Genomic DNA, 16,776 nt, shown 5'->3' with positions numbered 1-16,776 from the left:
TTTAGCCTAAATACCCCCACCCCCGGGTTTGATCCTCTGACTCTACTGTACTGTTGTTAAGTCTTTTTGCTCCTGGGGACGTTATCTATTTTAATTGGATCTTGTATTTTAAGAGGAAAATGGTATACAAAATTTAAAATGGAAAATAGATTTAGGTGTTTCATAAGGGAAACTTTTCTTGTATTTTTTAAGGGTATCTTTTTGTTTTCTTTGTTTGGAGAAAACTATTCTTATATTTTTGAAGGGAAAGCTTTTGTATTCAGAAAAATATTTCTTGTATTTTTTGTATCTTTTTTTTCTTGAAGAAAATCGTTTCTTGTATTTTTAGAGGAAAATACATCTTAGTTTTGTAGGAAAAAGTGTCTTGTGTTTTTGATTGAAAACGTTTCTTGTATTTTTAGAGGAAAATGTTACTTGTATTTTTGAGGGAAAAGTAATTTGTCATATTTTTAATAAAGGAAAATATTTCTTATATTTTAGTAGGATAAAGTGACTCTTATTTTCGATTGAATATATTTCTTTTGTTTTTTATGAAAAATATTTCTTGTATTTTTGAAGGAAAAAGTGACTTTTATTTTCGATTGAATATATTTCTTTTGTTTTTAATGAAAAATATTTCTTGTATTTTTGAAGGAAAAGTGATTTGTCATATTTTCGATAAAGGAAAATATTTCTCGTATTTTAGTAGGAAAACTGACTCTTATTTTTGATGGAATATCTTTTAGAGGAAAATGTTTCTTGCAATTTTGTAGGAAGATCTGTTCACGGGTTTGGATTTCTTGTATTTTATAAAAAACAATGCTAATGTACTCTTAGGTTCCAAATAAACGGGGGGTTCGAATAAACGGGGGGGGGGGGGGGGGAAATTTTCTAGATTTTAATAAACGGGGGGGGGGGGACCTAATTGCCGGGGGGAATGGAAATTGTACTTCTGAAACCCAAAAATAAGGTAAAAATAGGCTAAAATCAGGCTATTTAGAGCAAAATAAGGAGCCTTCTCTTTGACAGCTGAAAATATTCTTAGAGATTAATAAACGGGGGGGGGTCCTAATAAGGTCCGGGGGGTTGGAAAATTTTCGAAAAATTAACAAGCGGGGGGGGGGGGGGGCGTTTATTTGGAACCTAAGAGTATTTGTTAAGGAAAATTTTGAAAATGTGATCATCACATCATCGATTAAAGTTTAGTCAGTAAAAAAATATGTTATATATGTATTGCGTTACCAAATTTTCCCATAAAAGATATAAAACATGACACAATGAACTCTCCATAACTCAAACATCTATAAGTCAGATGCCTCGTACAAGTTTTCGAGTTATGGAGACACCACTTTTATATTTTATCAAAAATTTATCCTATAAATCGCGCAAATATTCTCATCGCCAAAAACAATGTTTTTAAATGTATTGTCGAGGCCCTACTTGTCTTACCTTTTAAAAAAATCTAATTTTCATCAAAACAGAGAAAATCTGAAAAGGGGTTTTGGATAAATTGGTCGAAATGATTTAAAAACATCGATTCAGCTTTTAAGAAGTTCAAACTCAAAGAAGCTTTTTAAAATGTTGACAGTGTCGAAACAGTCTAATATAAAGAGTGGTTCAATGGGCGGTTTAATGAGATTACCGAGCCCTCGATCTGAACTTACTAAATTTCATGATCAGATAGAGTACATATTAAAACAAAAGGGAGATGAGTGCAGAATGAACTTTGAGACAAAGTTAGTTCCCTACAAAAATAATCTTTAACATAACCAGCTCCTAAAGATACAAAAAAAATGTTACACTTACATTGTGAAAATAAATCGATGAAGGTTGAAAATAACTTCATTTGTTTACTTGTCTACTTACAAAGAAAATTTGACCTCTATATATACTAGGTCCCTACTGCCTGATTACATAATGGGTTGGGGTTAATGGCGTTAGCCTTAGTATCTCAAAATTATAAGTCGTAAAATAAATATAAAGAAGGCTTAACAGGAAGGTAATTAAATAGGGGGTTTGAAAGTAGTTAAAGGGGTCAAACAAAAGGGGTAATGGCAAACAGCCTTTGAGTTTTAGAAATTGACTTCAATTATGCGAATAGGGGGAAATGGGGAAGGGGATAAATGGCTTCCTGAGATTATGTAACCTCGGGTGTCTGCACGAATCCACGGGTTAATTTGGTGGTGTGTTTAGAATTTCATTGAAACACGACAGTATCTTACGATTCTTTATCGTAAAATTCTCCGAATGGGCCAACGATCCCTTTATCATTGAAAGTGGCTTCTTTGTACCCTCCTTCATAATACGTTGAGTCTTCTCCAACTCTCAACTTGTTGAAAACATTAGTCTGATACATGGACCATTTGACTCCGGCTCTGTTGGACCATGTGTATTTTTGAGTGGATTCATCGTAATCAATGTGAACGTAATGCCAATCGTTTTTGCCTTTGACGTCGTATTTGTGATTCTCAAAGTCTCCACATAACAATGGATTTCCAACTAAATAAAAGAATAAAATCCAACATATTAGTACTTTATCTTGCCTCCTGCCGCTTGTAAAAAGGGTCAAATTTCGGAAGATTACGTATGGACAGGCCCGGCAAAACAACCGTAAAAGTGGGGAGGCTGAAGGCTTAAAATGAGATAAAATTCGCTAGGAATTTGAGAAAAAAATCTCATTTGCTCAAAAGTGGGGAGGCTGAAGTCTCCCCAGTCTACCCGCTTGATGGAGGCGTATCACAAATATAGGAGATGGTTCAGTGATCTAAAGGGTTCAGACTGACACAAAGAATGTTTTCTGTAACAAAATATGGCTAAGTTTACATTTTACTGAAATTGTGTTTTTTTTTTCGTGAGTGGTTTTCTCTAGCTTTTCTCGGTGCGATTCCCAGCTTTTTCCACGTTCATGGATGGCTAACAGTTGACAATCGAAAGACTGCTAAGAAGTCTTGGATTACTGGGCTGTTTACATAAATATCGGCTCTTTAGAGCTATTCTTAAACCTACCTTTACGGGAATAGAATTCATCCCAAGGGCCATAAACTCCGTCAGCAGTAAAATTTGCAATTGTATGTCCTGTTGAGTAATAGGGACAATCTTGTCCAACTCTCAATTCACCAGACTTGCTTGTAGGATATAAGGACCATGAGACTCCTGCTTGGTTGGACCATGTGTAGCTTTTAGAAGCAGCGTTGTATGTGATTGTGACGTAATGCCAATCATTCTTATCAACTCCTTCGACGTATTGGAGGTTTTCAAATGTACCAACGTACGCCGGGTTAGCCACTGTGAAAAAAGAAGATATGTGTCGTCTAGTTTGATTGTTTTACATTGGAGAGGCTCAGTCAAATTTAAATTTGAATATAGTTTATCAAGTGTACTGTAAGAGTGGGGAATTTTCAGCAAATATCGATAACTTCAAGTTCGTAAAATCGGAGTTTTCCTTTGCGCAGTGCATTATCTTATACACTGTTAGTTGTGACTTTGAATTTTAAAGCTCTTAACTTTAAACTTTTAAACGTACACTTATCTACGTTTACAATTTCAAAAACAATGCTCGCAATTCTTGATATGCGTAAAGTCAAGCCATTTCTTATCGTAAACGCACCTAAAAACGAATTCGAATTCGACCCTTGCTTTTCTATTTTCTATTTTTTAATAACAATTAAATAAAGTTTAAGTTTTACTTTAAGGGAAGAAGTTTTTTCGGGAATTTAATTTGGCAGATGGATTGAAAAATTAAATTTGACAGAAACTTCATTTGGCGGATGAAGCCTATCTAAAGAGAAAAAGCCTGTTTTAAGGCCTGAAATAGCACACATTTGGGGAATAAATGCAACAATTTAAATTTGGCGGGAATTTAATTTTGCTGATGACGCATAAAATTAAATTTATAGTGGAAACTTAATTTGACAGATTTTGGCTAAATCTGCAAAATTTTCTTTTCGCCAAAATTTCTTCCCTTAAGGTAGTCAGCTCCAGGAAAAATGACGTAAATTTGACTGTCACGTCAAGAATTTACCACAAGAAAGCAACGAATACTAAGATACCTGTCACAGCTGACAAAACGGTGTCAGCAACCAAGCCAATGATTGCCATTGATATTAAAGTCTTCATCTTGCTACCAGCAGCTTCTGGATACTAGAAAGGATACAACTTCTTGGATTAAGCAGAGTTCAATGCCTGATTTCAATGGCTAAACTATCATTTCCAATGTGCTATTTATACTAAAAATTTAAACCCGTTTTTAATAATTGGAAACTGGAAGGGATCATTTAAAAATGAATCATCCCTCTATAGTATTTTTATTAACGGTTTGCAAATAACGCCTTCTAAGTCTCGTTATTCCATCATTAAATCAAGTTTCTATAGCTACTTTAAAAACTCGTTATCTCTTTTAAGGAATTTTAAATGATACTCTGACCCATTTGAGGCCAGTTTTTTCTAATTGATGCCAGCTTGTAAGCAGTTTTCCATCAAAGTTGTGCAACTTTATTCAAGTTTTTTCAAATGTCGCCTAGGTAGGAGAGTGGATAAGGTGTGTCAATTATTAGAGATGTTATTCATCAAGCAAAATCAACGCCTACAAGTTATCAAATACAGAAAGACCAGTAGGCTGCTGATTATCGAAACCCTTACATATTCGAAATGTTCTGTAATTCAAGATATTGTTTGCATAACTTGACCAAAAATTTTCTTACCTTTTTAGCAACTTGGATTGCTCGAAGCTGTCATTTTGTTACCTTCATCCACCTTTGGATTTCCCTAATTTTTTTGTTTTTTTGATTTGGAAATTTTTGGGGTATTTTCAAGAGAGGGGAAATGCATTCGTCAATTTAGTGATTTATTTTTTTTGGACATACCTCGGAGGTCCTATAAATTAACCGTCGATGTCCGTCCATCCGTCTGTTACCAGCTTTTCTCAGGATCCCCTCAGGATTGGCTCATTAGTTTTTTCTGATTTTTTGCTCAAAGATGCGTATCAACAATGCCCAAAATATGGCGGAGTCCGATTTTTGAGAATGCTGGAAATCGCCGTTTTTCTGGATTTTCATTGGACTTTTTCCTTATAATTGGTTTTTCATTCAAAAACATTATTAATAGCAATGCCCACTATCAAGCATGTTTCAATTTTCAATAAAATTGATTTTTGAAGCCGGAACTATTTAAAAATCGCCGGAACAACCTATTTTCGCCACACAAAGACAGTATTTCTTGAATTTCTCGAGCTGTACTTTATATTATTTTATGAAATTTTGCACACTGATGCAAAATGATAATACCTAAAATGTGATGGAGCCCGATTTTTGAAAAAACATTTTTTTCCGGCCGAAAATGCCGGAAGTAAGCCGGAAAAACCTGTTTCTTGACGTTTTCTCAAATATTCATCTTTAGTTTTTTCTGATTTTTTGCAGAAAGATGCGTTTTCGCAATGACCGAGTTCGATTTTTTGAGAAAAATTTTTTTCCGGCCGACTATCGCTGTTCAAGTCCTTGCCTGGCATGAATTCTTTAGTCAACAAAAATTGGATATGACTTATATATAATGTTCATCTCTGATCTATCTTATCAAGCTCCTCATTGCATTTTCTTACTCTTTGGCAATTTTTCTATTTTTATCTGAATCTCATTGTTAGGTAGGTCCATTTAGCATTTGTCTTGTTTTGATCGAATTTAATCATCCTTAGTTCTTGACCTCGACCAGGCGATTAGGCGGTGATGATGTTTGCGCTTTTCTAAAGGTGAAAAATTACAACTGCTACTGATACAGGGTTGTTTTCAGGGCTGCTTCCAAGTTTTAAACAATGAAGAATGTGAAGAATTTGACTTTTCTCCATTCCAGACCAATCCTTCTTGTAAAGTTCTATGAAGACCATGAACAATATGAGGTTATATTTCTGCAAAAACCTAAGAACAAAAGTATAAGAACAATCTTACCCTTAAATTTGAAAAATAGCTGAGAAAATTTTAAGCCTCTTTTAGGGTACAAAAGTGTGTACGTGGAGTAAACTTAAACGCTCCTAGATAAGTTTTGACCAGAGGCGTAATATAAAAACGTAACTTAAATATCACATTCATGTCCAGTACTATGACATTTATCCTCTGGCAGCCAGCTGCACAGTTCGTAAACATCTCTCTTCCTTTTATCTCCATAATATGAAGCCGTCAATCAAAAATTACAACTAACGAAAATAAAAGTGTTAAAACAAATGTCATTCAAACGACATACGACAAAAAGCCGAAAACGAAAGAGAAATCTCGAATCTTTTCATGCCTTTTATGGTAATTGTCGTGAAAAAAAGATTTCTTCTCGTTAATTGAGTTATCTGAAAAAGGTAGTGTACAGACACTTTTATCTTTTAGTAAAAACAGAAATTGTAAATTACAAAGATGGAGTTGGAAGAAATGCTTTCCCACTTTCGAAAGCTAAAAGCATTGACAAAGAGTGAAAAGAAAAAGATCAAACATGTTGAAAGAATTTGATGGCGACTGTTTTTTCAAAAATGCACTTTGGCCGAAGTTTATTCGAAGAAAATTCTTTTCGAGTCCTTATGGCGATTGTGATACTTTTGATTTTGTATCTGTTTTTTTTCAGGTAAAACATACTTTCTTACATAGTATTAAACACTCCCCCGGTGTAAATTTCAGACCCCCGCCACTGAAATATACAAGTTTCTCGCGAGTTTTTATGGTTTTTTGATTACCTCACCAAAAACCAATAGTTTTGTATTGTTCCTTGGTGAGTTCCACTTTGACGATTTTTCGACGTGGAGTAATGTCGACGTCGATTTTATTTTTCGCTACTGCTTAGGCTACTATGTATAGGCTAACTCTTAAATCAATTAAAATGCAATTCAATTCAATTGAATAATATATATTTGCTTTATTTCCAGGAAATGGATGCCCACCAATGTTATATTTGGCGTGGTTTCTGTCATCACATGTAAAAAATCCACGTTGGAAAAAACGAATTTACCAACTTGACTGGTTATTCAAAAACGAATTTTTTCATCGCGATAAATGATTCTACTTCGATATTTACGAAACAAAATATTTATACCGGGTGACCCACGAAAAAGTTCGGACGGTTTTCGTTGGCTAGGTTCTGAAATAAAAGTAATATAAACTCAATCTTTTTTTTAAAAGATAGAGGATGCTCTAACTTAAACTTTTAGCTATTACTTTTTAAATTTGGTTCAGTGGTTCTTCATTTATGAGCTTTTAAAGTCAAAATTCAATTATTGGAAAGTGAAAAAACACGTCAAAAATGAGGTATCAAATTATAATTGTTTTCTTTATCTTTAACATTGTGTTTTTCGAGTGTGCTGATGATTTACGACCTTGTTAATTAGTGTTGTAGGTAATTAAAGTTTGTAAAATAATAAATTAACAACGAAGTAGATTTATATAAATTTTTATCAAAAATATTTTGCAAATAGGCAAAATTTGCCTTCTTTATGAAAATGTCGCGTCTTATGAAAGAACATAGAGTGTGGGTTTGCCTAGAATATGCTAGAAAGTGCATGGTGGTGGTTCTTTTCTGAACGAATAACTTGTTAATAAATTTTGTGAAAGTAAAGAATCTAAAAAAAGTTTTAAAAAGTTTTAAAATTGAATAAAAATATCTAACATGCTCTTTTCTAACGATTTAACGACCTTGCTTGATTGATTGATAATAAAACAATTTGATACCTCTTTTTTGACGTAATTTAGCTCTTTCCGAAAAGTGAATTTTGACTTTAAAAGGTCATAAGTAGGGAACTTGTAGGTCAAATTTAAAAAGTAATAGCTCAAACTTTAAGTTAGAATATCTACTTTCTACATATTAAAATTTCAAGCACTTTGAGACATTTGTTCGGCCTCGAGACGCCGAAAACTGTCCGAACTTTTTCGTGGGTCACCCGGTATATGAACGGTAATAAACGAATAAAACGCTACACGCTTTTTTTTTTATAAGAATACACTTTATAAGAATGTCCATGATGAAAATGGCCAAAAAACTAAGAATATGCTAAGAATATCACCATCATGGAATTTGGCTACTAAAGCTAAGAATGCCATTTTAAGAGCATTTTCAATTATAAATTATGAATTATCCTCAAGTACGGCTCACGGCTCACTCCTTTTACGAAAGTGCCATTTTATGCTTGAGACGTATGTAGTAAATGTTAAATCTAGTATGAATTAGGATCCTAACCTAAGAATGTACTGTAAGAATATTTTAAGATGATTTTCCCTAAACAGTTAAGAATATCCATGATGAAATGGATTTACACCATTCTTATAAAAAAAAAAGCGTGTAGACTGTGATGGTAGTATTTCTAATGAGGAGTGTGCTGGTCCTACATTCATGTCATGCTGCCATTTTTAGTTTGATTTTACTTAACAGACTTAACAAAGAAATTAATTTTTCGGGCTTTTCATTAATTAGTGGATGAATTAATTAATTAAATTAATTGGCTTTTCAATAATTAATTACTCAAATCGAATACATTACACAATTAATACATCACTTAATTGATTGATGAAAAATTTGTGATTTTGGATGGATGTGATTATGTATGATATTTGCGTGTTTTAATTCTTTTGTTTCTTTTAAGATTTTTACACGTTTTTATAAGAACTAAATAAGAGCCTATGCATTTGAGCCTAAAAAATATTCTTATTTTTGGCATTTTATGAGTATTTTTATTATGTTATTTACTAAGGATTTACATGCTTTAGAGTTTCCCAAGACTCATGTTCTTATATGCTTTGTGCTTTGTAGAAAAAACAACGTGTACAGTATACTACATTCATACATAATCTCTTGATGTGCTTTTAAATTTGTTAAAAAGGCGGTCGGTTGATTAGGTTTTTTCTTGCTACCGCTGACGAAAATTAGATAAATAGATTTGTTTTTCTGCACGTGGTGAACATCGTGAAGATCTTTTTTTGGGTATATTTAATGACAGCTTCCCAATTTTTAACCGAATCCTATCAGCGGTTAAAATATAGATGCCGGTCAGATGGGTTTTATTCACAAGGGGTTAGGTTCTTACTCCTGCGAATATTTTTAGTTTAGAGAATATTTACTTTATCATCAATAGTAGCAAAATTAAGTTGTATTATCTTTTTTATCAATGTAAATACTATGTTACAAAAAAAATTAGTATTGAGATCCTTTATAACAGATTATGCTATGGGTCCTCATCCGAATTTTATTGTTAAGAATTTGAGTCGTACAACATTACGGTCCTTCTTTCACCCGTGTTTATATTGTCACATTTATCCTTTAAAAACAGGGCCGATCGACAATTATTTTCGGCAATGCATTAAAAGAATGATCAATTATAACAATTGAAATTTAACAAGATGACAGCGTAAAAAAATATTCTTTGAAGTCCCCGTTCTAATTTCCCAATTATTCAATTATTACACCAATAATATAATAATGAATGAAATAAAATTTTCAACGGCTGAAACTTAAAACGTCGTCATTTTAAATTCAATTGAAAATGAAAAAAACATCTCCAGGTAATCGATCGTTAAGACACATATCAATAACTTAAAATCTTGACCGGATAGGTGAATTTACGGACAGTAAGAACGAAAAGGTTAAATCATTATAGAGCCAAATTTTTGGGAATGTTCACAGCCCGTCTAAATTTTTTGTATCCTGCTCAGCTGTAGCCTGTCAGACGAAAACCGCTTTTTTATCGCGACTTAACTGACCATAAAACAAAGAAAAAATTTGATTTGTGGGAAGGTACTGGCTAGCTCAGCTGCTGCTCACCACGTGTTCCAAGTCAACTCCGACAAACATAATAATTACTGAGTGACGTCAAAAAAGTTAGCAATCTTCAGAAAGGTGTCAAGATGATAGGAGCAAATCGAAGCAAACAAGTGTAATTGACTTCTATTTATTGTTACCTAGGTAACAAATAAAATTTCCGAAAAAAATGTTAATTATGCTTGAGGTAAGAAACAAATATATAGTTTATGTCAAAACTTCGGATAATAAATTACAAAAAACAATGAGCCTTTTGTTTAAAAATCAATGCTCGAATATGAATGTAAAAATTTTTTCATTTTTTCCCACGAAATTTGCTGCTGGCTGCACGAGCAAAACCGTTGGACGGAATCTGCCGTTGGCACGGATTTCGTGGGGTACATATACCTATATACCTATATACCCCATAGCACCACGTGCCAAAATAGCCAGGCCACGTGTGTTATATTTTGTTTTTTTCATTTTTCCCCAAGAAATTTGCTGCTGGCTGCGCGAGCAAAACCGTTGGACGGAATCTGCCGTTGGCACGGATTTCGTGGGGGTACCTATATACCTATATACCTATATACCCCATAGCACCACGTGCTAAAATAGCCAGGACACGTGTGTTATATTTCGTTCTTTTTTCACGAAATTTGCTGCTGGCTGCACGAGCAAAACCGTTGGACGAAATCTGCCGTTGGCACGGATTTCGTGGGGTACATATACCTATATACCTATATACCCCATAGCACCACGTACCAAAATAGCCAGGCCACGTGTGTTATATTTCGCTCTTTTTTTTCCACGAAATTTGCTGCTGGCTGCACAAGCAAAACCGTTGGACGAAATCTGCCGTTGGCACGGATTTCGTGGGGTACATATACCTATATACCCCATAGCACCACGTGCTAAAATAGCCAGGACACGTGTGTTATATTTCCTTCTTTTTTTTCACGAAATTTGCTGCTGGCTGCACGAGCAAAACTGTTGGACGAAGTCTGTCGTTGGCACGGATTTCGTGGGGTACATATACCTATATACTCCATAGCACCACGTGCTAAAATAGCCAGGACACGTGTGTTATATTTCGTTTTTTTTTTCACGGAATTTGCTGCTGGCTGCACGAGCAAAACCGTTGGACGAAGTCTGTCGTTGGCACGGATTTCGTGGGGTACATATACCTATATACCTATATACCCTCTAGCACCACGTGCCAAAATAGCCAGGCCACGTGTGTTATATTTCGCTCTTTTTTTTCCACGAAATTTGCTGCTGGCTGCACAAGCAAAACCGTTGGACGAAATCTGCCGTTGGCACGGATTTCGTGGGGTACATATACCTATACCTATATATACCCCATAGCACCACGTGCTAAAATAGCCAGGACACGTGTGTTATATTTCCTTCTTTTTTTTCCATGAAATTTGCTGCTGGCTGCACAAGCAAAACCGTTGGACGAAATCTGCCGTTGGCACGGATTTCGTGGGGTACATATACCTATATACCCCATAGCACCACGTGCTAAAATAGCCAGGACACGTGTGTTATATTTCGTTCTTTTTTTCACGAAATTTGCTGCTGGTTGCACGAGCAAAACCGTTGGACGAAATCTGCCGTTGGCACGGATTTCGTGGGGTACATATACCTATATACCTATATACCCCATAGCACCACGTGCCAAAATAGCCTGGCCACGTGTGTTATATTTCGCTTTTTTTTTTCCACGAAATTTGCTGCTGACTGCACAAGCAAAACCGTTGGACGAAATCTGCCGTTGGCACGGATTTCGTGGGGTACATATACCTCTATACCTATATACCCCATAGCACCACGTGCTAAAATAGCCAGGACACGTGTGTTATATTTCGTTCTTTTTTTCACGGAATTTGCTGCTGGCTGCACGAGCAAAACCGTTGGACGAAGTCTGCCGTTGGCACGGATTTCGTGGGGTACATATACCTATATACCTATATACCTATACACCCCATAGCACCACGTGCCAAAATAGCCAGGCCACGTGTGTTATATTTCGTTCTTTTTTTTTCATGAAATTTGCTGCTGGCTGCACGAGCAAAACGGAAAAAAAACTCTTATATAGTGATCATTCCGACATTTTAAATCTTCCGGGGGTTTTGTTGTTTGGAATTGCTTAGGCAATGGTTGCTAGTAACGGCTTGTCACTGTGCCGGGTGCATACTCGGCGCCTTGGGCCCCGCAGGGTTGCTAGTAACGGCTCTAATTTCAGTCAGGTTTAAAAAGGGGCAATTTTGCCCATATTATAATAACATTACCCCCGTCTTTTTTGTCATTCTATAAGTATTTCCAAATTTTGTGATTTGATGTGCCAGTGTGGCTCAACGGATAGCGCGCTGGGATTCTGATCAGAAACGTGTGTTATATTTCGGTCGTTTTTTCACGGAGTTTCCATCTGTAAGTTGTCTTAAGGAGGTGTTTATTGATATAATTTTGTTTTTAAAACTAAGTCTGAGATCATATTATAGAGATAATAGGTGGGATGGTGTGCTGCCATAATTTATCTTTGTGAGTGTTTATCGAGATTTTGTCGTTTTTCCGAGAATTTTACCGAGAACGACTTTCAACTTCGTTATTAACGTTATATTAACATAACCATTTATAAAATTGTGTTTCAAAACTAAGTCTGAGATCACATTATGGAGATAACTTGTGTGGGATACTGCCGCTGGCTGCCAGCTGCAATATGTCATAGTACTGGACATAACTCAAAAGTTCAGTTTAGTTTTTCTATTGGAATAAATCAGAAGGGGATATGTATTTCGGAGTAAGATTTTGGAATCTTACTACCGTTTGATTTGATATGCGAATGTTCTCCAACTTTTAGAATTTCTGAAAGAAAATTTGCTGCAATACCTTTTCGACCGTAGCCGCCAATTGCCGCGTGGGCATTTTTTTGTCCGTTTTAACACCTTAAACTCGATCCAATTCCCTTTTACACTTTTTTCTATAGGTGCGAAAAAAAGACTGGCATGGTTTTAGGGTGGTAAAACAGACAAAAACATGCCTGCGCGGCAATTGGCGGTGTATTAAGGTTAAAGAGGTCCCTGGGTTCATTGTATTTTAAAAGACTTCTGATTTCAATATTTCAACTTAACGCTTTGGGACTCCCTTGTAGAGGAATTTAACCGAAATATGACTCTTACTTAATTTATTTCACAGAGCGATTCAAAAGACAAAACAACAAGCAAAGACGAGAATAAATCACTAATTTCAAAGGATTTTTCAATTATTTAAATTTCATGTACTCAAAAAGCAAGACATCGTACAACCAACAAAAAACAAAACATGCAACTGCATCGTCAAAAATCAATGCCCCATGAACGGTAACTGCTTAGCTAAAAACACTGTTTACGAAGCCACACTGACAACAGACGACGAGAATTTACCACCAAAAATTTACATCGGTCTCGCAGAAACAACCTTCAAAAAGCGATATGCGAACCACAAGAAATCGTTCAACCACGCCAAATACGAAAATGAAACCGAGCTCTCGAACGAACTTTGGCGGCATTCTCGTAACCAGACCAAGCCTAAAGTTACATGGCGAATTGTAAGAAAGTGCAAACCGTTCAACAGAAGCAGCCTGAAATGTGATCTTTGTTTGAACGAAAAATTTGAAATCTCTTTGCGGAGACAATTTACTGCACTCTAGATCTGAACTTATCTCAAAATGCCGGCACATAAACAAACACTTGAAAACTTCGATTCTAATGATTGACGTCAATTTTTTTACATGAAGACGCTGTATTGAATTTTTTAAATAAACGTAGAATTTTGTTATGATAGTTATTTCTAATCAACTGATGAATGCGTAAGCAAGAAACTTTAAGTATCGAAAAGAAATACAACGTTTCTTAATCTTTATGTAAATTTCATGTAAATGTTTTGTAAGAATATTACACCCCCGGGGGGGGGGGGTGCAGTGGGTTTACCAACTGACGGTATGTGCGGAGTAATTATTGGCTTTTACCTTACAGTGCAGAAAAAAATCGGACCCTTACAGTGCATTTTTTCATATTTTAAACTTTTTTAGAGCAAAAAAATCAAGATTTTCGTACAAAAATTTGCAATTTTCCTAGATTTGCTGAAATTTCCACCCATACACATTTATCAAAAGTCCACCCTTACAGTGCATTTCTGCTATTTTGAAAAGCATACCCTTAACCGCCGCACATACCCGGATTACACCTAATTGTAGTAATTGTAAATTAAATGGAGTAAAATCAATGATAATGTCATTTGAAATATTGTGTTGTTTTTGGAGATCCCTTTGATTCGAACCATCATCAAAAGCGGCCGTGCTAGTGGATTGTGTCACTTCAGGGCAAATTTTTGCTATTATGCTCCTGATAGGTTACACTAAAACCTGTTTTAAGGCATTTTCTGAATCTCGGAAAGAAATCGAATTTACATAATCTCGCTATTACTCTAATGTTAGAGGTAGAGTTTATGTATGGCCCTATAGCTCAACAGGTAAAGGCGCTGGTTTTCTAACTCTGTCTACGAAACACTTGAATGTGCGGTTCGAATCCCACTAATAACCAAAAATTGTTGGGAATTAACCAGAGCAACAGGCTGTCTTCGAGCAACTCGCTAGGAACCTGAATTCTAATTGGCATCGCAGTAAAGTTATTCGAATACTACCCACTACTCTATTAATCGTTTATCATCGTCATTAATTGTAAATATTTCCGTGCAAAATCATTGTCAGCTGCTAGAAGTTTGAGCTAACTAATGCGCATGCGTATACCGATACCGCTAGTGGTTAATACCTAAGAATATATAAGAAAAATGAACTGTGGAGGGTTGGTCGGTCGGGGAGGTGGTGTCCTATAGTAACTCAATAATATATCCAAGTCACTTAAAGAATTGAAGTTCTTTAGTTAAACTACAATGAAAATAGGTGATTTTTGTTGAAGTTTCTTATTTTTCTATTGAAATTCAATATTTTAAGAGTGTCATGAAAAAGAGTGTCCGGGACATAGCGCATTGCTGCCTTAGGGGTGATCTGAGAAAGGCACACGACCATACCTCGTCCCAGACCCCCTAAAGGTGAGTTTCAAGCAAGGCACCTTATGATACACCAGTCGTCAGCGGTACTGACTGTGCACGCACAATCTAGCAGCTGAGCTGAGAGCTTTTGAGTATCGCAAGTGCACAAGCTACGAGCGAACAAGTTCACACTACGAAATGAGATACCATAACATTCCCAGGAACCGGCTGCCGCATGTTAAACCATAAAACAAATCATGGTTAGCCGCTCACAGACTGGTATGGACTGCAGCGCGAAAACCTCTACTTTCCTGAGAACGGGGCTCATCACGTAATAACATTTGCGTAGTAATACGCAATCAGAAAACGGCATTTCCATCAGACATACTCGATGCGCTGTTAAATCGCTTGTGGTATTACTTTGATGGGATAAATTCTCGTGGATGGCACTATTGGGAAATACAATTTTAACGATTTTATGTATTTTATTGCCAAATCGTGAGTGAATGTCTGTTGGTGTATTATTATGCATTATCAGCGCTTCTTTGATCTGAAACATTTAGAAAGTAGTTTATTTGATATTTTTTGAGTTTTGTTTAAAATATTTTGCGGATAAAAGGCCTTTCCGAATTTCCATTGGGACTTAATTTCGCGGGTGACAAATATCCGCGAAATCCGCGAAATATTTTCCCACTGATGAAGTATCATAAAGTTCAAATAAAAAGAAAGGCAATAAATGTTTTTCATTGAGATGCTCAAATTCAAACTAAAAACTCAAAGTAAAGATTGTTTAAAAATTCAGTCGGCGCTTCCAATTAGTATTAGCAAGAATTTATTATAGACACTGGATAACCAACGAGCTATATTTTCATTGATTTCTCATGTTCTAGCCTTGTCCGCAGTAATGACATTATTGTTCACTCTCCTTCCTTCATTAAACGATTTTTCGTAAAATTTTAATCATTTTTTTCATCTGGAGAGGCGAACGCATCAAATTAATTGCTAATTACGTGTCGTTATGACGTTTCAAGTTGCAAGAAAGATACGAAAAACATGCTATGTATGAAAAATTGAATGTTGACACCAGAAATTTTCAAAATTTAACCTCAATAAAACCACCGATCCACCACGAGCCTCCAAAATATTTTCATACCACGGTGAAGCCAAGACACTCAAGTCTCATATATGTCGATCTTAGCTCTTCTCAGAAAGATGTTAGAGAGATATTGCCAACTTAAAATTCAGTGTCATTTTAGGCCTTTTCTTTTATTTTTCTTGTCTGATGATATTTTTGTCACAACAGATTTATTCAATACATGTATCCGTTAAGTATTTTAGAATTTATTTCCAAATTTTTGGCGAGTAAAAGTACAAAAAGATAAAGGTAAAGACTTTTTAGAAAAGAGATTATTAATCATTTTTCAGAATCAGAGAACTTCGAGCCGCCATGACAGTTGTCCTTTGCGGACAAAGCTAGATCCTCGATTGTTTTCTTAAACAAAAGAAAGACAATGCTTCGCTCTCCACCGTTTTATACGTTGTTTTTCCAGTGTCTATAATAAATTCATGGTATTAGTCAAGCGCTGAAATTTTATTGTAACACTTTTCATCCGAAGCTTTTAATAAAAAACTAAGTGGCTCCATGTTCATTAGTCTGGATTGCAGACATCTATAGATATAAGAAAACTTTCATTAGAGGTTTTCAAAAAGTGTTGTTTAGGCGCACAAACTTTTTAAAGGTCGAAAAATCGCGAATTCTACGACTTTACCTTTGGCTAAAAAGTGCCATAAATCTTGCATTTTATTTTAAGTTAGAAGTTTTACAAATTTTCTATTTTATCAAGAATTTTTTTCTCAAAAAAATCGCAAAAGTTTGTACGGCTGAAGCAAAGGTTGATAACGCAAGTTTCATGATTAAATTCATAAACCAGTTTTTCCAAAATTTCTAAAGATAGATCAAAATTATTTTAACAAATTATTTAATTCCGCAACCTAATACCTTAAAGGAAGAAATTT

At 35.3% G+C, this 16,776-nt stretch overlaps 1 protein-coding gene and 1 long non-coding RNA gene across 2 annotated transcripts; one reads left to right on the top strand and one right to left on the bottom strand.

Moving 5' to 3' along the window:
* Positions 1 to 1,720: 1,720 nt before the first annotated feature.
* On the bottom strand, positions 1,721 to 3,800 carry LOC136812662 (uncharacterized). The gene is made up of 3 exons (XM_067069188.1): positions 3,797 to 3,800; positions 2,986 to 3,264; positions 1,721 to 2,478 (listed from the first exon to the last, which is right to left on the bottom strand). Exons 1-3 carry the CDS (start codon positions 3,798 to 3,800, stop codon positions 2,198 to 2,200), a joined length of 564 nt encoding a protein of 187 aa, XP_066925289.1. The 3' UTR covers positions 1,721 to 2,197.
* A 4,742-nt stretch (positions 3,801 to 8,542) lies between these two features.
* LOC136812665 (uncharacterized) lies at positions 8,543 to 9,224 on the top strand. The gene is made up of 2 exons (XR_010847382.1): positions 8,543 to 8,719; positions 9,012 to 9,224. It is a non-coding gene; the product is annotated as an uncharacterized lncRNA (long non-coding RNA).
* Positions 9,225 to 16,776: the final 7,552 nt, after the last annotated feature.

Source organism: Clytia hemisphaerica, unplaced genomic scaffold, assembly GCF_902728285.1.
Source record: "Clytia hemisphaerica strain Z4C2 unplaced genomic scaffold, Clytia hemisphaerica genome assembly, whole genome shotgun sequence".
NCBI classification, from domain to species: Eukaryota; Metazoa; Cnidaria; class Hydrozoa; order Leptothecata; family Clytiidae; genus Clytia; species Clytia hemisphaerica.
The sequence above is the reverse complement of the archived record's forward strand: the minus strand, read 5'-3'. Positions and strand labels throughout refer to the sequence as shown.